Genomic DNA, 22,450 nt, shown 5'->3' with positions numbered 1-22,450 from the left:
TACCTCAAAGGAGTTAGTTTTTAATCCTCACTCTGTATCAGAATCACCTGGAAACCATCTACAAGATGGGGTTGACTGGGCTCCAGGCCCTGACCCAGAGATCCAGATTCAATGGTCAAGGGTGGAGTCTGGCACCCCATGTTTCAGAGGCTGCCAGGCAATTCTGAGGTGCAGCCACATTTGACACCCACAGCTCCAAGCGAAAATCTTGAAAGCAAAACATCTCCACCTTAATGTCTTATCACAATCGGAAACAAGATGTGTCTTGGATGAGGCACCTTCCGAACCTCAGTGCCCTGGGGAGAAGCCCTGGTCTGCCCCTAGCTGTGCCTCTGAAGAACTCCCCACCACCGTCCCTCCTACAATCAGCCTGAGCAGCCAGCTTCCCTGGGCACATGCAGGTTCAGGATTCAGGGCTCACGGCGAGCTGGGCTACTCTCCCAGACGCTCAGGACAGAGAATAAAGATCCAAATGTCTAAACAGCTCCAGATCAAAGCTAAGCAGAGAACGTGATCACAAATAGCTTCGAGCTGAGAACGAAGGCAGCCATCACGAAAATACTCCCCTGAAAGTCTCCAAGAGGGACAGTTGTTCTATTTTTTTTTAATTAGAAAGAATGGATAATTTCATGTTAGAAGATAACAGTAAAAGACTGGAAGTCAGCCAGTTCAAAAAAGCAAACATAGCTCTGCTCCCCAAACCTGATGAACACAGCATGCGTGCACGCGCACACACACACACACACACACACACACAGAGCACTACAAATCACTGCCACGTCTTCACATAAACGCTGAGCGCAGCTAGAAGTACTAGTTTCCTCCTAATTTGCACTAGGTTAGATGCCAGCTCTCAGAAGGCCTGGATCCTTTGTCTGGCTTTGTATTAAAATATGCTGCTTTTCTCAAAGCCTTAACAGCTACCATACTATAAGAGGAAGGGCTGCATGTCAAGAGAGTTCTGGAATTCACACCATGGTTGCAGCAGACACTTTCTGACATATCTCCCCATGTGCACCCCTCTTCTCTAAAATGTGTACCCCATTCACCAGACTGGGTCCCCTCAGCTGTGCTTGCTCACCTTGGCCGCACAGTCCTGGCCTAGGTCATGAACCAGCACCAGTCACGTGGCTCAGCAGGGCTGGACTGAGAGCTACTGGTCTCAGTCTGGAAGGTGGACTAAAGAAGGACCATGTAAATGCAAGCCCTTCGGGGAGGCCAGGTTGGATCACGTGAACAGATAGGAAAGAAGGCAGGAGAGCGGGGGCGCCTGGGTGGCACAGCGGTTAAGCGTCTGCCTCTGGCTCAGGGCGTGATCCCGGCGTTATGGGATCGGGTCCCACATCAGGCTCCTCCGCTAGGAACCTGCTTCTTCCTCTCCCACTCCCCCTGCTTGTGTTCCCTGTCTCGCTGGCTGTCTCTATCTCTGTCAAATAAATAAATAAAATCTTTAACAAAAAAAAAAAAAAAAAGAAGGCAGGAGAGCGAAAGAGAGGAAAAAGCAAAGCCAAGAGGAAGAGACAGCCTGAGTCTCAGTTGGCTCTCCAGCCACCAGAACTCCACGCTCACGGATTCCATAAAGTGCCCCTTTATCCCCATAATAAACTCCTCTTCTGCCTATTCAGCTACTTTGAAATGGATTCCTATTACTTGCCAACAAAAAAAGAACCCCGACTAAAACAACTCGAAAGCCTTGTTATCAACTACTAAACACTTCCAGGATATTTTTAAAGACCCAAAGCGACTTTTTTCTCTCTATTGAATATGCTATTTCTAAAAATGTACATATGCTCTTAATGTAAGTATGTATATGTTTTGTTGTGGCAACTGGTTTCGAAATCAGAAACAAGGCAACCACCAGAATTCGGGATCAACAAAAAGAAAGCTCTCCAGAAAAAATGTTCCCTCACATCCCGTTCTTACCATTCTCAACAGCAGGAGCCTGGGAAAAGGGATCAGTGTGGGAAGGCCTGGCTCAGACCCCAGCCCGGCCAGGGTGGACCAGACACGGTGATATTCTCTGCAGAACCCAAACACCTGGTTCAAAGAATGAGCACCACCAAGAATGAGAAGCTCCTGGGTGCACTCTTTAACAGGGACTTCAGCCAACAATGTGTTTATAGAGACTTCAAGACAGAAATTAAGAGTCGCTCAAACATGGCTGACTAAATCATCTCTTCCCAGCCACAGTGTTTACAACAATTTAAAGGACAAAGTACAGACCTCCGGCTGGATGGCTTTAAACACAGGTATGTCCATTAACGTGATCTGGCTCTGCAACAAAAGAGAATCAGCGTTAGAATATACTGGAAATCAAAGGTACCTTTGAATCTACACAGAGTAACAACACATTCTCCCTTGAAATAAAAATCAAGAAAGAATAGAAAAAACAATTTTCTAAAACGCCTCTCCCATCCCTTCCCCCTTCATAAATCTTGACCCCACACCCTACTTTCTTTAATGTGAGACAAACTCTCAATTTAAGAATTGATGATAGTCATTTAGGGGGTGGGACTGAGATTAAGGGGAACATTTTTAGTTTGGATATTTTTGTACTATTTGAGTTTTTGTTTCAAGCATGAACTACTTTTGTAATTTAAAAAAGTTGCAGACACAATATTAAAAATCAGAATGGTAAACAGAGACACTATCTATTACTCTAAATTTAAATTTAAAAAAAAATTGTAGCTTATAGAAATCGTACATTTCTTCTGAAGTCTAAGCCTTCTCTAAATTATACGGTAGAGTGCTGCTCGAGATGCAGCCGTGGACCAGCGCCGGACCACAAACTATTTATTCCACCAGCCCACAATGAGATAACTACAGAACTTGAGAGCAAGCATTTGGGAACTTTTATAACAAATTGCCACAACGTTTGCATTGTGTTTTTTTTTTTAAGTATCAGTCCTCAACAGATGGGAAATGAAAAAAACTGGCCCTTTACCACAGCTAGCTTGCGAAGCACTAATGTTGTAAATACAGAAAACACACATCTAGTTAAAGGCTGTCCCCATGGTTAGCTGTTCATCGGGTGACAGTAAGAGAAAGCACCATTGCTGACAATCTTTGCAGGCCAAGGCATCCACTGAGGTGACTTCACATGGTCTGCCCGTCTCCATACGTCACCTGGGATGCCAGGTGTCAGTTAAGAGACACCTCTGTGACAGGCCAGGGAAAGGAGAGCCAAGGGTGTTTGGATGCCTCCTAACTTGAGAAGACACCCTGCCTGTGGCACATAGGTCAAAGGGGAGGATGTGATGCAGTGGAACGAACAGGGGGTCTGGAATCAGCAGGGCTTGGGTGTGTGTCTGGATACCACTGCTAATATGCTCTTTGACACATGGTTTAACCTCTCCCAGCCTCAGGTGCCATATCTAGGAAATGGTGACAATAATCCCCATCTTACAGGATCTTTGGGAAAATTCAAGAGAGGAAGTGCAGAATGCCTGGCATCTGACAGGTGCTCTCTCTAGATATGCGTATGTGTGTATACATACATATAGACATGCATATAGAGAGAGCGCATCTATGCATGTGCATAGAGAGAGACAGAGACAGAGACAGACAGAGAGCATCTGTCAGGTGCCAAGCATTCCACACCTCCTATCTTGAATTTTCACAAAGATTATATATATACCGTGGATCCTTGAACAACATGGGGGTTAGGGATGCCAACACTCCATGGCCTAAAATCTGCATATCAGGGTGCCTGAGTGGCTCAGTCAGTTAAGCGTCCAACTCTTGACTTTGGCTCAGGTTATGATCTCAGGGTTGTGAGGTCGAGTCCCACATCAGGCTCCATGCTCAGCAGGAAGTCTGCTTCTCTCTCTACCTCTCTCTCCCTCTGCCCCTCCCCTCACTTCTGCACTCTTGCTCTAATATAAATAAATCTTTAAAAAAATAAAATAAAATGTGAATATAACTTTTGACTCCCCAAAAACTTTGCTAACAGCCTACTGTTGACCAGAAGCCTTACTGATAGCATCAACAGTTGATTAACACATTTTGTATGTTAGATAAATTATAAACTGTACTTTTACAAAGAGGTAAGCTAGAGAAAAGCAAATGTTATTAAAAAAATCATAAGGAAGGGAAAATGCATTTACAGTACTGTATTTATAAAAAAAAAAATCTGAATATAAGTGGGCCTGCACAGTTCAAACCTGTGTGCTCAAGGGTCAACTATGTGTACATGTGTGTTTACATATTTACACTTACATGTCATACATATGTGAAGTCACATGGATGGGCTCGTACTGGCATGTGAACTTATGGTTCCTGACCAATACATGAGCTAAGAAATAAGGGAACCGTTAATTTGTTTGAATATTCAAGCATCAAAGTTGCTCTTAAAGGAGGTTGTTACTTGAGTCAACAAATAGTCATGAAAAAGCCTCATGTCAAGAATACATTGGAAAAATGGCAACACACACAGTATGTCAAGTGTAACCACAATCCAGGGCTAAGGTATAGAATTGTGGTTGCCTCTTGGCATAATTTAAAGGTGGTCCAAGACCACTGGATTCCTGAGAAGCACAGGATGCAGGCCAAAGCGTACCATCCTCAGGGCTGAGCGGGAAAGGGAAATAAGCAGGTGGCTTCTGTGGAGAGCCTCTCTGTCCCCTCCAACGGGCCAGTGCTGGCACTAACGGAAGCTCAGCAGAGAGATAGCAAAGGCACCAGGCATAAAGAAGCACTTGGCAACCGAGCCCGTCCGCCTCTGGGTCTACCCACCAGTGGCAAGGGGGCACTAGACGTCAGCACAAGGTGGATCTGGTCCTCGTAATCTGGCGTCGAGGGACAACTAAGGCCAGGAGGCCTGCAGGTCTGTGTGTCTGGCCCAGAGCTATATGCCAGGCGGTACAAACACACTGGCATTTCTCCTGCCAGAACCATGGAGAGTGCTAGCCAAGTCCCCTCACATTTGGATTAATTCTGCCATCCCGGGGAACAGAAAGGCCTTGTGAAAACAGGAGATTCACGCTGAAAGCTCAGAGGGCCTTGGAAATCTCTCCCACGGCTCAAGTTAACTCCCTACCCGGGAGAACTAGCAGGATGTTTACAATGTCATTTAGGACGAGAACCAAAAGTCTGCTAATGTGAAAATGAGAAAACTTCCTCTCCATCCTGCCATCACTTCTAGGGTTTGCTACTGAATTTCCAAATGATTTATTGAAATAGTGGCTTTACATTTCACATTTTTTTGGATGGTCCAAGTTTTGAGTATCCTAATCCCTGCTCAGCCCCTAAATCAGAAAACGTATTCAGGTGTTTTATTCAAAATAAACAACAGAAGTCACCAAACTTAAAATAGATTGGCTGGTCGCAAACACACAATCTGAGGGTTTTCAGAAGACTCTCTCCCATTTCTAGCCCCTCAATTCTGACCAAAAACGATGCAGAGTCCAGAACAAGAATATGTCACTACATAGGTAAAATCATCAGATTATAAATTTCATGCCATCTTACCACAAAGCCAAACACACGTGTAAAAGCGCTGATGCGCAGTCCTTCCCAGGAAGCGTGGCCACTCCAAAGCCAGCAGGTCTACCAGAAAGGGAGGGTATGGGCGGGGGGGCTCGAGGGAAGTCCGGTCCTGTCCCCCCTCACAGCAGCTCTCAGCCTCAGGAGACCTGCCTGCAGGGGAGAGGCCCCGGCTTCCTGGAGAGAAGGGGCATTTCCTAGAGGTGTGGTGCGGCCTCCACAGAAGTGGGCCCACCTGGTCGACAAGCAGCACTGGTCACGATGAGTACCGCGCACTGTATGGAAGTGTTAAATCTCTACATTGTGCACCTGAAACTAACATTACACTGTGTGGTAACTAAGTAAAAACAATGAACGAACAAACGCACGAATGAATGAACGAACGAAATCAGCAAGCCTGCCACGGTGAGGCACACATGCCTGGACTGAGGAGCACACTCATCATCAAGTCTCTCAATGGCTTCTCCTTATTTTGGGACATAAAGCATCATACAGGATGCCCAATGAAACTAGTGGCCCTGGCGATGCCTTCCTTATCCTAACTTCTCCTCCCATCTCCTCCTTCCTCCTAGTCCAGGGCCTGCTAAAAATCCAGGCTTTTTAGGGAAATGGCTCAACTCCACATATTACAAAACGTTTCTGCTGAGGTGAATTCTTCAGAACGGAGAGACCTATTGAAGCACCTCACAATGTGGCCCTAAAGAAAGCGATGGCTCTATGTGGATCAATGAAAGCTACTTAGCCAAAAAGGAAACAAAAAATGTTTTCTGCATATGTTGAAAGTAGTGTTTCTCTAACACTGGTGACTAAATCCCATCTTCCCAGCCACAACCTTATATCAAGGCTCTCAGCCCCCAAACAAAGAAACAAAAGCAGCTGTTGGCAAATCAGTGGCATATTTTATAACAGAAGATATCTTCACATTTGCGTTTAGATCACCCCACCAACTCACGGCCAGGAGGGCTCACGGAACAAAAGGCAATCAGCTCCAAAGATACATTCCTACTTCTACTCCCAGAGCCACAGGAAGCACGTGTCTGGCAAATTTAGAATCACAGTCAAGGAAATGCAAATTAAACAGGAAGATGCCACTTGTCGTCTGTCAGTCAGTGCCATCAGGAGCGACAGGACTAGAAACTGCTCTGTTCTTTTCGGAAACCAATCTGGCAGTAACCCATTAAAAAAGCTCTTTAACTTTGGATTTTTTTAAAAAGCCAAACCTATAAAAAGTTGCAAGAACAGTATAATGAATTCTATAACCTTTCACCTAGCTTCACTAATTAACATCTTGCCTCATCTGCTTTATCTCTATGTATATAATTATACATACACACTTTTTTCGGAACCACGCAGAAATAAAACGTAGGTATCATGACTCTTCACCCCTAAATCCGTCAGCATGTTATTTGCCAAGAACAAGATCATGCTCTTATATAACGATAAAATTATTACATTTAGGAAATTTATCATTGCTACAATAGCATCATCTAATATTATAGTCCACATTCAAAATTTGCTAAATATTCCAATATTGTTTTTTATAGCAATTTTCCTTGATCCAAGATCAGGCACTGCACTTCATATTATCTTCTAAGAAGTGAAATGAGCATACTGTTGACGCAACAATCCCTACACCTACACAATGAAGACCACTGGTACATAAGGAGACTTTATATAGAGATCTACATTCAGATACAGATAGAAAAATAGATGTTTACTACACCATTATTTGCAAAAGCAAAAATCTGGATACAACATAGGACACCATGAAAAGGGAGCTGTTGAAAAAAAAATTATGGTATATCCAGACTCTGGAATATTATGCAGCTATTAAAAATTAGAATTAAAGGGGCTCCTGAGTGGCTCAGTCAGTTGAGCATCTGACTCTTGATTTCAGCTCAGGTCAAGATCTCAGGGTCATGAGATCAAGCCCTGAGTTGGGCTCCATGCTCAGCGGGGACTTTGCTTGGAATTTTCTCTCCCCCTCCCTCTGCCCCTCCCTTGCTTGTGCATGCATACACTTGCTCGCTCGCTCTCTCGCTCGCTCTCTCAAATAAATAAGTCTTTAAAAACAGAGAATTACATCTATACATATTGACCTAGAAAGATGTCTATGATCTATTGATGATAAAGTTCCAGCACTGCTTTTTACTTTGCTTTCGGCCTACTGGGGAGTAGAAGAATGGAGATCTAGCTGTAGATGTCTGACATCAGCCATGGCAACATTTTTCTAGATATGTCTTGTGAGGCAAAGGAAACAAAAGCAAAAATAAACTACTGGGACGACAACAAAATAAAAAACTTCTGCAGAGCAAAAAATAAGCCAATCGACAAAACTAAAAGACAACCTACTGAATAGGAGAAGATATTTGCAAATGACATATCCAATAAAGGGTTCATATCCAAGATATATAAAGAACTGATATAACTCAACACCAAAAAACCAAACAATCCAATTTAAAAATGAGCAGAAGACATTAGCAGACATTCCTCCAAAGAAGACATCCAGATGGTCAACAGACAGACACACGAAAAGATGTTCAACATCACTCATCATCAGGGAAATGCAAATCAAAACCACAATGAGATAGTACCTCACACCTGTCAGAATAGCTAAAATCAAAAACACAAGAAATGACAAGCGTTGGCAAGGACATGGAGTAAAAGGAACCCTCTGCACTGTTGGTGGGAATGCAAGCTCATGCAGCCACTGTGGAAGACAATGGAGGTTCCTCAAAAAATTAAAAATAGAACTACCCTACGATCTGGTAATCACACCACTGGGTATTTACCCAAAGAATACAAAAATACTAATTGGGAAGGATATGTGCACCCCTGTGTTTATAGCAGCATTATTTACAATAGCCAAATTAAAGAAACAGCCCAAGTGTTCATCAACAGATGAATGGATAAAGAACATGTGGTATAAATATACAAGGAATACTATTCAGCCATAAAAAAAAAAATCTTGCCATTTGCAACAACATGGATGGATCTAGAGGGTATAATGCTAAGCAAAATAAGTCAGAGAAAGACAAATACCATACGATTTCATTCATATGTGGAATTTAAGAAACAAAACAAATGAGCAAAGGGAAAAAAGAGACAAAGCAAAAAACAGACTCTTAACTATAGAGAACAATCTGATGGATATCAGAGGAGAGGTGGGGGGGATGGGAGGAACAGGCGAAGGGGATTAAAGAGTACACTTATCATGATGACCTCACTAAGTAATACACGGAACTACTGAATCACTATATCATACACTTGAAACTAATATAACACCTATATGTTGACCATACTGGAATTTAAAAATTTTAATAATAAATTAATTAAATAAAATTGCACATGTGATTCAGATTATATTCCTGTTGGATAGTATTGGTCTAGAATGCCAGCCCTGGTTTTCAATCCCAGATAGTGCCACTTACTCTCTGTGTGAAGAAATGATTTTCCTCTTTAAGCACTGACTTGCTCATCAGTATACTGGGAATAATAAATATACCTAATGTACCAGGCTGATGTGAGAAGAAAATTAGATAATGCATGTAAAGCACTTAGCGTAAGACCTAGACATGGGAGACGCCTGGGTGGCTAAGTCAATTAAGCGTCTGCCTTCCGCTCAGGTCATGATCCCAGGGTCCTGGTATTGAGTCCCACGTTGGGCTCCTTGCTTCTCCCTCTGCCTGCCGCTCCCCCTGCTTGTAAGTGCAGTCACTTGCTCTCTCTCTCTGTGACAAAGTCTTAAAAGAAAAAAAAAAAGACAACTCTCTTAAAAAAAAAATTAAAAAAAAGACAAAAAAACCCTAGACATGGCAGGTGTTCAAAAATGGGAGCTGCCCTTAATTTTACCATCCAGCATTAGGTGAATAATCAGGAGATGAAGGTTTTAGACCTGGCTCGGCCCACACCTGGCTATATGATCGAGGCAAAAAAAATTAATCTCTTAGATTCTTCACTTCTTTATTAGAAAATCAGGAGCTAACAATCTGCTTCATTGGGTTATTCTGAAGGCTGAATTCTTTCAGTCTACATGTATTCATTGAGTACCTACTATGAGCTAGGCACCATTCTGGGCACTGCAGAAAAAAGCAATGAACAAGTCAGATAAAGCTCCTGTCCTTGAAGAGTTTCTGTTCCAGAGGAGATACATCACAAAAAAATATTATTATACAATGTAATGCTGGGAAGTAATAAGAAATATGAAGAAACTGGAGCAGGGTAGGGAAAAAGAGAGTGATGGAGAGATGCCACTTTAGCCCAGGGACAGAGACATATGGAGAAGAGCCAGTAGGAGTGAAGGAAGAGAAGGACAGGGCCCTGTGGCAGGGGGACTCTGGGTGAATCTGGATTAAAAGAAGGAGCCAAGGTATAGCTGGGGAGCACAGAGATGGGAGCAGGAGAGGAGACTCGGCCAGACTACAGGGGGCCCTGGAGGCCTTGGGAGGAATGCAGATTCTCATTCTCATACGAGGCAGCTACTAGAGAGCTTTACACAGGTTTTTAAATGATCCTTTGGCTACACTGAAGGAGGTGATGCCAGGCTCAGCATGGCACAAAATAAATGTGGGGGCCGGCAACGGCAAAAGGCTGAGATGCGGCCCAGTCAGCTCCCCCAGCACCCTGGAGGGCGTGAAACCTGTTATAGCAAAGGGGACAGGGCGGAAGTGGGCGTGGCAGGAATTAGGTCAGTGGTGCTGCAGAGAATGACAGCCCTGCAACAGTGCTTGCAGTCAGGCTCCAGGTCACCCCAGAGGCAATATACTCCTCCTCCACCCTCAAAGCGCAAAAGGAAGAAACTAAGTCATGGCAAACGAGAAGCCAACTCTGCACCTGCGCCACAAGGACAGCCCTCAGTCAGACGAGCAGAAACACACTGGCTGGAGAAAAAACAATTTTTAAAACATTTATTATTACAAAATACTATCTTCTTCCATAGAAAAGTCATTGTAAAAATGTAGAAAGGAAACAAAAAGAACCAGAAAGAAGAAAAATTAAATTCCAATTAACTAGAATCCTACAACCAGAAGTTAGAGTAAATAATGTTGGCTATTTATAACCAAATATAATGAATACATAAACAACAAATCTAGACCTCTTCCTCGGCAAACAGAAATATGCGTGCATTGCACGTGCTTTTTAAAATGACACTGTCCTCTATTAATGGTGCTGGAACTTGCTCCTTTCACTTACTATTCGTATAGACTGTGCATGACTTCCAAGGTGGTTAATTCTAGATTGATGGCAGTCTTTTTAATGCGGCTTAGTATTTCACAAAGAATATTATATCTCACAGTCCCTACTACTGGGTATATGGGTTGTTTTTGCCATCTCCCCCATCGCACCCCGTTTTGGTGCCCAGACACTCACATCAGTTCCATTACTTACAGCAAACTCCTCGGGACTCACTTTCAAGACATCGAAGACGACGGCATCGTAGCTCTTGCTGGCATAGTCGCAGCTCTGGCCCTCCAGAGAGTCTGAGCTGCTGCTGCCCTGCGGAGACAGGCAGAGAGGGGCCGCCTGAGCTGTCGGGCTGACTCCCACACCCAGATCGATGATGCAAGAGTGACAGCAGCATACAGTGAGAAAAGGTCCTACTGCCCGCTGCTTCGCCCCATTCCAAGCCCCGTGTTAGGTACTTCATACGCACGCTCTTGTTTAATTCTCGTAAGAACTGAGTACACACTATTTTTATTCCCACTTTACAGATAAGGAAGCAGAGGCAATGCCACCTCCCCCGAGGTATCAGAGCCAGGAAACTGGAGAGCCAGGAGGTGAACCTAGTTTCGCGTCTACCTGACACCAGACGCCTACCCTCGATCACTGCCCCCAACTGCTTCCAGCCTGTGGTGTAGCTGGTGGGTTAAAAAGATATAGCCCACTCTTCCTTCGAAAGAACAGGACTTCACAACCTAGGAGGCCTGAGGCAATCGTCTGTCTTGTTCAGTCTCTCAAACATTACCTGGTTTCACCTTTGTTTTTTGGTTTTGTTCTGTTTTTTTCTTGAAGTCATTGAAGGAAATTCTTACACAAAATGTTAAACTGACTCTCAAGGCTTATTTCATGTATGGGCCATTTGGAATTCAAAGCCAGTTTGCTGATGAGGTGAGAGGTAACCAACAGGCTTTGGAGACGGGCGTGAAAGTTATATTTAGTAGAACCCCTTATTACGGAGAATGCCATGAGCCCTGCATGTACAGAAGGGGTCTCCCATAAAAGAGCAAGTTAAAACTCCCCAAATGTGGCCAGTTTTATGAAACCCAACACCGTGGGGACCCCAGAATGTTGAACATACCTTCTCTTCGACTTTATTTAATTTCATCAAATTCTACTTTGGGGAACCAATCAAGCTTACCACCCAAAACTTGTGCCCTGTTCATAAATGGTTTTATTCGTCTCAACCCATGAAGAGGGATTTTGTGGTTTCCATTAACCTCAGTATCTTGGACCGGGATTTAGAGAACATGCTTTTATTAATTCTTCTTTATTTCACTCTTTCCAAAATGGCTATATCTGGAAAAACTTCGCAATCTTACTGGAAACTAGAGTGTTTTTAGGCCAGTGAGGGAAACCAACAGTCAACAACTGAGAATGTGAGGTTAAAAGGAGGAGTGGAAACTCAAACCTGTAGATTTCAGGAGGCCTGTGTCATTGAAAGGTTTTACGAATGAAGCTGCTATACCCAAAACTCTAAGACGATCTGAAGCAGCAGCACATCATGGTGGTTAAGAGCTCTGAAGTCATGCCTGGTGGAAGTGCCAACTCCACACCAGCTGCTGCCTGACCTCACACAGGCTACTTCACCTGACCGGCTCAGCTCTCTGGAAAACGGCAACAGTGACACCTCCTCCCCTGGGCTGTGGTATGGGTTATAGACGACGGGGCTAACAAAGCGGCGGGCAGAACTCCCCGCACCCCCACCCCCACCCCCGCCAGGAGACACTGACTCAAGGGGCCTGGGCGGGCTCAGCCATGGCTATTTTAGAAGTTCTCTGAACGATGGGACATTCTCCCCTGAGGAGAATCTGAGCTAAACTTTTGAGATGTAGCTAAGACGAATGCCTCTGAAATTGGCAGTCTGTCGTGCCCCTCAGTCTTATGCACAGACTCCAAGCAGGCAAATACCTAGAAGTCACTCTGCACTTCCACACCCGCCTTCCAGAAAGTGACCACGTCAGGTGACAGGGTGGTTTTCCTCAGCGTAGTGTCATCAGGGTTAAGAGCACTGGCTTGAGCGTCACAGGGGCCTGGCTGTGAATCCCCACCCACGGCCAGCTGTGTGACTTAAGCCAGTTTATTCACCTCTTCCTGCCTTAGTTTCCCCATCTATAAACTGGGGGTGAAGCAATAGTACATACCTGATCGGGCTACTGTGAGGATTAGTGGGATGGCACCCATGGAACATGCAAGACAAGGGCCCGGCCGACAGGACGCGCTGAATTATGGGGGTGGGTGTGTGTGGTGTTATTCAACCACCAGAATTTACTGAGTACTGCAATTACACATGTGTTCTTTCCTTCAACAACTATGTGAGTATTACCATGTTCCAGATACACATATGCATGAACACACAGAGAACATATGTATAGTATATGTGTACATGTGCATACACACACACACACAGATCAGAAAAGAAAGAAGCTTTACTCTAAATGGAGAGTAAATGGTAAATGAAAATAGAAGTCTCATTCCTCCAGTTACCGAAGAGTCCATCCTGGGATTTCAGGTTTCATAACTTTCCCGTAACACCCCATCGCATCTGCCCCAGACACACGCGCTCATACAAGAGGCCTTATTTAATCCAGTGTTGCCCCAAATACATTAGTGGTGGTGGTGACGATGAGGCAGTGACTTCATTTAAACCTATACTGGCACCACTGAGGAATTTTAAAAGGTACTCACAAGTCTGTTTTCAGAAGCAGAGATCAAAATAAGGAATTTTTTAAAGGTTTATAAGACATGAATAAGTTCCTGTGAATTTCTAGCCAATCACACAGGATCATTTCAAAAGCCCGGCTCAACTGTGAGGGACTGAGCGTTCCCTCGCCAGTCTGTCACGGGACCAGGCACTACACATTCGGCAAGGTGGCATCCCTGGGCCTGAGGACACCCACGCCTCTTGCATGCCTCTGTTCCATCACTGCACTTGGAAAACAAACCCCCACAACCCCAAACCCTGGGGCAGGGGCCCTAGCCCAGGCCACTCTCAGACCACCAGTCCTTACAGCCATCTCCTACTGAGCAAGGTAAACAAGAACACAGGGCCAGTTGGAATCACTTCTGTCTGACTTCATTCTGGAATGTGGGACTTATTTATAATCAGCAGCAGCTTTTCTTGGGAAAGGTCTGATCCCATCTTGCCACCAAAATGGAATGTGGCACTTGCTACAACTGGACTGGGCAGGTGTTTGTTTTCCTTTGAAGAGAACGGCTGCAGAAAATGTACTGATCCTCAGGGCTGACTGCCTCCCAAATCTCACGCCGGGTGTGGCCAAAGGCCTCAGGCACGCTAACAATGGCCTTATTCATGGAGCCTTGCTGCCTTGCTGTCCACAACTCAGCTGGGGCCTGGGTCCGCTGAAAGGACCTCCCCTACCCCCACCCACTGTCCCAATTCTCACAGCCCCTGTACCTGTGGAGTGGCGGAGGTGACCAACACGCTAGCCATCAGACCATTCCTCTTGTACATAGTCTCCGGGCCGCAGGGAGCTTCAGGGCAGCCTCCGTGGGTGACATAACCTGTCTGGAGAAGTCCTGCAAGGCAAGGGGGCTCATGAAAACCAGCTTCAAATGCAACTTAATCCCACCCGGGGGCGGGGGCTGGAATGCTGTGCTAGACTAGAGCAGAAGACCCCAGAGAAGAACTTTACTTTTTTTTTTTTTTAAGATTTTATTTATTTATGTGACAGAGAGACAGCCAGCTAGAGAGGGAACACAGCAGGGGAGTGGGAGAGGAAGAAGCAGGCTCCCAGCGGAGGAGCCCGATGTGGGACTCGATCCCATAACGCCGGGATCACGCCCTGAGCCGAAGGCAGACGCTTAATGACTGAGCCACCCAGGCGCCCCCTACTTTTTTTTTTTAAAGATTTTATTTATTTATTTGACAAACGGAGGGAGAGAGAACGCACATGAGCAGGGGGAGGGGCAGAGGGAGAAGCAGACTCGCTGTGGAGCAGGGAGCCCAACACGGGGCTCAATCCCAGGACCCTGGGATCATGACCCGATCTGGAGGCAGACGCTTAACCAAATGAGCCACCCAGGCGCCCCGTGACCTTTGTTTTAAATGAAAGCAGGTAAAGAAGACAAACGAATTCACCGTGTCTCCCCGTGCACTCAACCGCTTCATCAGTAACAAGGTGGTAACAGCTAATACTTGCACAGTGCTCAGCGTGTGCCGTGTACTTGACAAACAGTAACTCAACGGACCCTCACAACAGCCTTGGGCAGGTCCTCTGACACCCATATACATGTGAGCAATCTGAGGCGCGGGGAGGGTAAGTAACTCATGCTTTGGTGCCTTCACTCGCACCGTCCCCTGAGCCCATCATCATTCACGGCCCTGCTCAAATGTCATTTCTTCTGAGTATCGCTCCTGGACCACTCGAACCAGAACCAGACGCTCTCCTGCCAAGATGTACATACCTCTAGCAGAGCGTTTATCACGTCACTGAACATCACGGAACTGTAGCTGCCCCCTGCTTTTCAGCAGGAAAGTGACCGGGAGAGTAGGGAGGATGTAACAGGTAAGAAAAGAAGGTAGAGGACCCGGCTGGAAGCCAACTGCAACGACGCAGGCCAGAGCTGAAGGTCCTCTGCGCTAAGTAAGGTTGTCACAGTGAAGTCAGAGAGAAGGAGACGGAATGGGAAACAGCAGGGGCAGAAACTGATGGGGAAGGGGGACGGCAAGAACGAGCTGAGGGTGAATGGTGTCTGGCCTGAGTGCCAGAAGGATGGTGCGTCCCTCCTCAAGGGAAGGAACAGAGGTGGTACAGCAGATTTGTGGAAGATGACGATGAACTTAATCTGGGATATATGCCGAATCCGCGGTGCCAGAAAGAAAATCCACCCTGAGGACAAGATCTCACCCAAAGCCCACTGGGGAAAACAGTCTGGAGGGAGACGGAGAAGATCTCCGCCCTGCCTGTGATCTTGCTGGAGCCTCAGTCACAGGGCCCACGGTGGAGCAGCGTGCCAGACAGGACAGAGTCAAACACCCGAGAAGTAACATCAGAGCGCCACAGGCTCCGGCCACGCACGGCTCCAAAGCCACGATGGCTGTTCCCTCACAGCCGCTCCAAAGGCTTCCGTGAGCTGTGTCCTCCTCAGCGACAGCCTGTGAGCCATCCACCTTCCCTCCTTTCTTCCCCCAGACACTGAGAAGAACCAGTCTGAGCTCTAAGTGACATTTGGGGGCCAACTGGGGACAGATGGATATGGACATTTAGATGATATCGAATTACCATTCATTTTCTGGGGTGTGACAGCAACAGTAGGAGGTTAAATAGGAGAAAGTCTACCTGGGTGACGCACAGAACAGAATTCAGAACTAAAGTTAGCTTATAACTTAGTTTCAAATCAATCCGCAAAATACACTGAGGTCGAGTTGAAGCAACCACGTCACAATGCTAACAACTGACATCCACCGACTGGAGTTCACTGCACTAGTCTCTCAACTCTTCTGAATGCTCAATCATTTTCATACTGAAAAAGAAAGAAAGGGGGGGAAAAAGCACAGGTCCGCTAAGTTTTTCCTCAGAGGCCAAACTCCTCTTTCACAAGCAGGGAAAGGGGACGGGTTGGAAACACTCATACGTCAATCATTTCTGTCCTTGGAGAAGCCATGTCCACGGTTACCCAGGACCCGGAGCCTGTGGCTGGGGCAGGTTGGGAAGGCAGCTGCACAAAAGATAGGAAGAGGCCTTCAGTGAAAGAAGGCCTAGGAATGGGGAAGGGAAATGCCCCAGGGAAAGGCAAAGCAAAACCACAGTGAGCTACCACCTCACACCCGCTAGGACGGCTATAATGAAAAAGACAACACCAAGTGTTGGCAAGGATGTGGAGAAACAGAGCCCTCATACATTGCTGGTAGGGAGGCGAAAGGTACAGCTCCTTTGGAAAATAGTTTGGTAGTTTCTTCAAAAGTTAAACATACACTTACCAAATGACCAGCAATTCTGCTCCTAGTAGCCACCTTAAAATAAGTGACTTAAAATAAATGAAAGCATATTTCCGCACAAAGACACAGACGTGAATTATTCATCAGAGCCAAAAGTTGGAAACAATCTAAACGCTCCTCAACTGCTGAATGGATCAACAATGTTATATGTCCATACGGGATCAACAATGTAGTGTGTCCATACGGGATCAACAATGTTACGTGTCCATACGGGATCAACAATGTTACGTGTCCATACGGGATCAACAATGTTACGTGTCCATACGGGATCAACAATGTTGCGTGTCCATACGGGATCAACAATGTTGCGTGTCCATACGGGATCAACAATGTTGCGTGTCCATACGGGATCAACAATGTTGCGTGTCCATACGGGATCAACAATGTTGCGTGTCCATACGGGATCAACAATGTTGCGTGTCCATACGGGATCAACAATGTTACGTGTCCATACGGGATCAACAATGTTACGTGTCCATACGGGATCAACAATGTTACGTGTCCATACGGGATCAACAATGTTACGTGTCCATACGGGATCAACAATGTTACGTGTCCATACGGGATCAACAATGTTACGTGTCCATACGGGATCAACAATGTTACGTGTCCATACGGGATCAACAATGTTGTGTGTCCATACGGCGGAATATTACTCAGCAGCAAGGAAATGAAATACTGATAAAAACTATAACATGAATAAACCTCGAAAACATTACACTAAGTGAAAGAGGTCAGGCCCCAAAGACCGTACTGTAGGGTGCCATTTTTATGAAATGTCCAAAAAAGGCAAATTCACAGGGACAGGAGCACATCAGTGGTCGGCTGGGGTGGAGGCAGGACGGTCTGCAAATGGGCACAAGGGATTTTTCTGAGGTGACGGAAACGTTCTAAAACTGGATCACTGTGACAGTCCCACAGCTCCGTAAATTCGCCAGAAGTCACAGAAGCGTACACTTTGAATGGGTGAATTTTACAGTATGTAAATTACACTACAGTGAAAGCAGCAGCCACCACCTCGGTTTCATGGTGGCGACCTGAACTCCCATGTTTAACTGTCCCCTTCCACATCTAAGAAATATTTTAAATATTAAAATAATCCAAGAAATATTAAAATAGCAGAAACAAACTACATTAGCACATGACAAGAGAGAAGGGTTATTAATAAGCAAAAAACTTTGAGGAATTTCCGCTGCAGAAGAGATAGGACCGCAAGGAGGGGAACCAGCCTCTGGAGCAACGGGAAGGCCTCCCAGGAGTTAGATGGATGGAACCCTCCAACAGACAGCCGATGAGAAACTCAGAGACTTCAAAGCAGGGAATCCAGAAACTGAGGCTGAAAGTAAGGCCAGCTCAAGAGCTCAAAGCAGCAGCATGAGACTGGCTCAAGCTGCAGAGCTGTCTCAGACCAGACACACCAGCTCGTGTGCACTGGGAGTCGGGGCCAACCCAGCCAGGCGCTCGATGCCAGAAGCCACCAGCTTGTTGGATGGACCATGCTCAGATCAGCTCAAGCCAGACTGAAGTGACTGACCCAAGCGCATCCCCACGGCAGGAGGGCATAGGAGATAGCCAGCCTGATGTTCCTTGTGGATCCAACTTGCTCCTGTTCCAGGCTGAGGTGGGCTTCACTCCTTTCAGGGTATGCCTGGCACTCTGCGGGTTTTCACCAAGGGGAACCCAACACGGAGCCCAATCTGCTCAGCCTGGCCCCAACCAAAGACCTTGGCTCTCCCCAGTTGCCTGACACCATAAATTCTCAGGTCACATGACCCTTCAACATAGGTGCCACATTTTATTCTCACACTCTCTTCCATGACTGGTCATTGGCTCACTCCTGCATCTGAAGGACACCGCCAGCTCTGCCCATTTCTCCAGCATCGTTGGGGGTGGGGTGCACTTAGGTGCCCCTGTTCACACACCACCAGCAGCACACCCAGGGCACAGCAGCTGTGCAAAGCTGGGCTAGGTGCTACATTTCTAGCTCATTTCATCTTCACAACAACCCCATAAAGGGGAGACGCTTCTACTCCTAGAAACTGAGGCTCTGAGAGGTGATGTAACTGACTGCTACTTGAGTGATGGGGCTAGGGAGTTCAAAACCTGGTCGACACCAGCGCCTGGGCCTGGGTCTCCTCCAAGAGCCCACGAGGACCCAGCAAGAAAATGCATGTAAAACACTCCGCCCAGGCCAGCCCCAGACCAAGCACTCAATCAAAGTTATTAGTTACTATGAGTGTTAATCTAATCCTACAGTTCTATTCATTTATACCTATTTTTTTTTCCTAAAATAATGAACAAAAAATTAACCTCAAGAAAGCACAGCATCATGCTGTGAAACCACAGGCCCCCCTGCAGGAAAGAGGTTCCCAGCAGTGTGAGTCCAGGTGTCTAAGGGCAGGGCTCCTCCTCCAAGAGGCCTGATCTGCCCACCCACACCCCTCTGGCCCCCCTAGAGACAAAGCATATCAGCCACAGTGTGCACCCCTTATGCTTCCTACAGGCAGCCTGGGCTGGAAAGGAGCACTTGTTTGACATCTGACTCCTGCATGTCTTGCCATGGACACAAACAGCCTAACTTATGGGCAGTGACTCTCAGGTAAGTGATATTTCACATGCTAAGAAACGACAGGACCAAGCAGAACAGAGTATCCTTTCCGGGGCCCAGAGAAACCCTCACCCATCCACCTTCAGTCCCCAGCTCCTCATTAGGGACCACTCTCCCATTTAGGGAGTCAGCCTGGCCCAGGCCCCTCCCTGAGACCTGCTCCTGCACCCCACGGGAGGGCCCCTGATGACGGCGACCACCCCTCCCAGGCCAGACTGACTGGACCAGAGTGGCCAGTTGATTCTCCTGAGACACCAGTCTCTGCTGGTCAGCCAACCTGAGGCACTGTGTCCTCGCTTCTAGGGGGTGGCCAGATCCTGCCTGGTGCAGGGAGAGTCGGCCAGGGTGTGAGGGGAGCAGATGCACGGGGAAGCTGAAGGCAGAGTCTGTGTCTGAAAGAAAAGGAGAGCAGCGGACCCGGTTCCCACCCTGGGGCTCTGTGGTCGATGCCTCTTTTTCAGCGGCTGGTAGTTAGAGTGCCTTTCCAAAAGACCTTGACCAGGGCTACTTCCTAAACACCAAGTTCATGCCAAGCCACCAGAAACCTGACCCTGAAAACACAGGGGGCTCATCTGAACGGGGAAACATACGCATGTTCATTCCCTCATCAAGCTCCTACTTCATGCGGGAATCATTCTAGCTAGGAGTTTCTAACGATTTTTGTGCCTTGGACCCTTTTGGCAGCCTAGTGAACCCTCTAGGTCCCTCCACACAGGAATGTTTTTACATACATAAAATAAAATTACATAGGAAACCAATTACACGGGATTACCCAGGAAACCAATTATATTAAAATACAGTTATTAAACTATTTTTAAATACTTTATAACATGATAATGTATATTTCTTCATGTAAGGGAATATATATATATTTTTTTATTGTTGCATTAAATAACAAGATCTGTTGGCAGGTTTAATAACTACCATAATTTGAAAGTAGTTATGAGCACGGATATTCTAAGAGGCCAATGACTGTTATGTGATATGAAAATACCTGTGATTTTTATTGGTGACAAAGTCCCAAGTACTATTATTATTACTGTCTATATTAGTAACTGAGGGAAATGCTAAATTTCAGTTAGAAGTTGGTGAAAATAAAGATGTCGTATTTTCCCATCAAAATTCAATGATGCCTGGGGGCGCCTGGGTGGCACAGTGGTTAAGCGTCTGCCTTCGGCTCAGGGCGTGATCCCGGCGTTATGGGATCGAGCCCCACATCAGGCTCCTCTGCTATGAGCCTGCTTCTTCCTCTCCCACTCCCCCCTGCTCGTGTTCCCTCTCTCGCTGGCTGTCTCTCTGTCAAATAAATAAATAAAATCTTTAAAAAAAAAAAAAATTCAATGATGCCTGGTCCAGAGGCCCTGTTCCAGGCACTGGGTACATGAAGCGAGCAGGCCCTGCTCCCACAGAACTTACATTCCAGTGTAGAAGTCAGAAAATACACACAAGGATACAAAGAAGATAACTTCAGATACTGAGAAATATCTCAAAAAACTAAAATAGGGTGGAAGATAGTATTTGCCAGGTCATCACAGAAGGACACTCCGAGGATGTGAGATTTGAACTGAAAGCTTGGGAAGGAGTCAGTCCATAAAAACCACCGTGTGTTCTTTGCAGAGGGCACAGCAAGTGCAAAGACCCCAAGAAGCACCTGAGCTTAGCAGACCTATGATGGAGGCAGATGGAACCACGCGGGCAGAAGGGAGCAGACAGCCAGGCTGGGGCCAGAGCATGAAGGGCCTTGCATGCCGTGCGGAGTGTGTGTGTTTCGTCTGGAGTGCAGTGGGAACCCTCTGCTGTACCGGAGGACTTTGGGCAGGCGAGTGACAGGATCTGACCTTAACTGTTTTTGAGGTCACTTTGGCTGCTGGGCATAGAACTGGATGAAGAGAGACGAAGTCAGAGCCTTGGAGGCAGCAGGGGTAAGAGAGGACGGAGGCATGGACTGCTGGCCACAGGGATGGGGGATGGATCTGGGAGGGGTTCTGGAATGAAACAGACAAGACCTGGTGATGGACCACATGTGAGGGGAGAAAAAAAGGGGAACCAAGGATGACTTCTAAGCTTGGGGCTGTCACTAGTGGGTAACAGCCACATGTCGCTCAGCTGTTCATTCATTCACTTGTCGCCCATCCACTGAGCCTACTGGTAGACCAGTTCTGGGCATCCAGAGTCAAAAACGACACAACCCTGCCTTCCAGGGTCATGCAGTGTAGTGGGGAGAACAGCCAGTAAGTAGATACCCAAGGGACACACGCTCTAACAGATCACAGGTTCACCCTGGGGATCAAAGAGGACATCACTGAGAAGAACCCTTGAGCCGGCTCTCAAAGGACCAAGTGGGAGTGTCTCAAGGAAGGGGCCAAGGAGGGTACCCTGAGCGAGTGTGGAAGCCCAGGGCGGGAAAGGCCTAATGACACGCCGGTGCACCGGGAGCACAAGGGAGCAGGCTCCCCTCCTCACCAGACTCCAGCCCGCATCCATCCTAACACACAGTGGTCAACAAGCTAGGCAGGGACCCCCAGAGAGTTTGTTTTAACGGATGGCCCTGACTGAAGCCACAGCCACAGCGTCTTATCTCCTGGTCACTCCCTCATCTGCTCAGCAAACCTGGCGAAACTTCCCAAGCCCTGCTCTGTGCAGAGGATTCAGACCAGTCCTTGGCCTCAAGGAGCTCACACACCATTATCTGCTCACCACTGTCATCATGACAATTTATTAGACACTCTACTCCAGGCTCTGGCTAGGGATCTCCATGCATTAATTTTTTTTTTTTTCTGGTGAGGAAATGGAGGTGCAAAGAGATCTGTAACTCGGGGACGCACTTTTACAGGCCTGCACCGACCATGGCCCCTGCTGGACAGGAGCAGTCTGGCAGGCAGGCAAGAGCCCCAGCTCTTTCAGCTTGCCATTTGAATCCGAATCACACCAAAACCCCATCTTTCCATCCTCCTCCGACTCTCTCACCTCACACACACACACACACACACACACACACACACACGCGTGCGCGCACTGCTAATGCCTCCTTGGAAACCAAAACACTGCCGAAGAGCAAGCAATTCTCATGATGTAACTTCGCAAGAACGTGGCAATTGTATCAGGACCACAGAACAATCCCTCATCTCTTGTTTCTGTATGACAGACTCTGTTCTCGTGTGTGGGCTCCCGGAGAGGGG

General features: G+C 46.7%; 1 protein-coding gene across 4 annotated transcripts in view; it reads right to left on the bottom strand.

Annotated features, from left to right (window-relative positions):
• The window catches only part of RALGPS1 (Ral GEF with PH domain and SH3 binding motif 1), a 277,259-nt gene that overhangs the window by 211,386 nt on the left and 43,423 nt on the right, over nt 1-22,450 (bottom strand). For all 4 annotated transcript variants that reach the window (XM_057313764.1, XM_057313765.1, XM_044389615.3 and 1 more), the window contains exons 3-5: nt 14,120-14,241; nt 10,873-10,980; nt 2,224-2,274 (exon numbers count right to left, since the gene is read on the bottom strand). In XM_057313764.1, the coding sequence (XP_057169747.1) occupies nt 2,224-2,274; nt 10,873-10,980; nt 14,120-14,176 (216 nt within the window). In that variant the 5' untranslated portion in view covers nt 14,177-14,241. The remainder of the gene's footprint in view (nt 1-2,223; nt 2,275-10,872; nt 10,981-14,119; nt 14,242-22,450) is intronic.

This window comes from Ursus arctos, unplaced genomic scaffold, assembly GCF_023065955.2.
Source record: "Ursus arctos isolate Adak ecotype North America unplaced genomic scaffold, UrsArc2.0 scaffold_18, whole genome shotgun sequence".
Classification (NCBI taxonomy): Eukaryota; Metazoa; Chordata; class Mammalia; order Carnivora; family Ursidae; genus Ursus; species Ursus arctos.
This window is presented reverse-complemented; position numbering and strand designations above follow the sequence as displayed.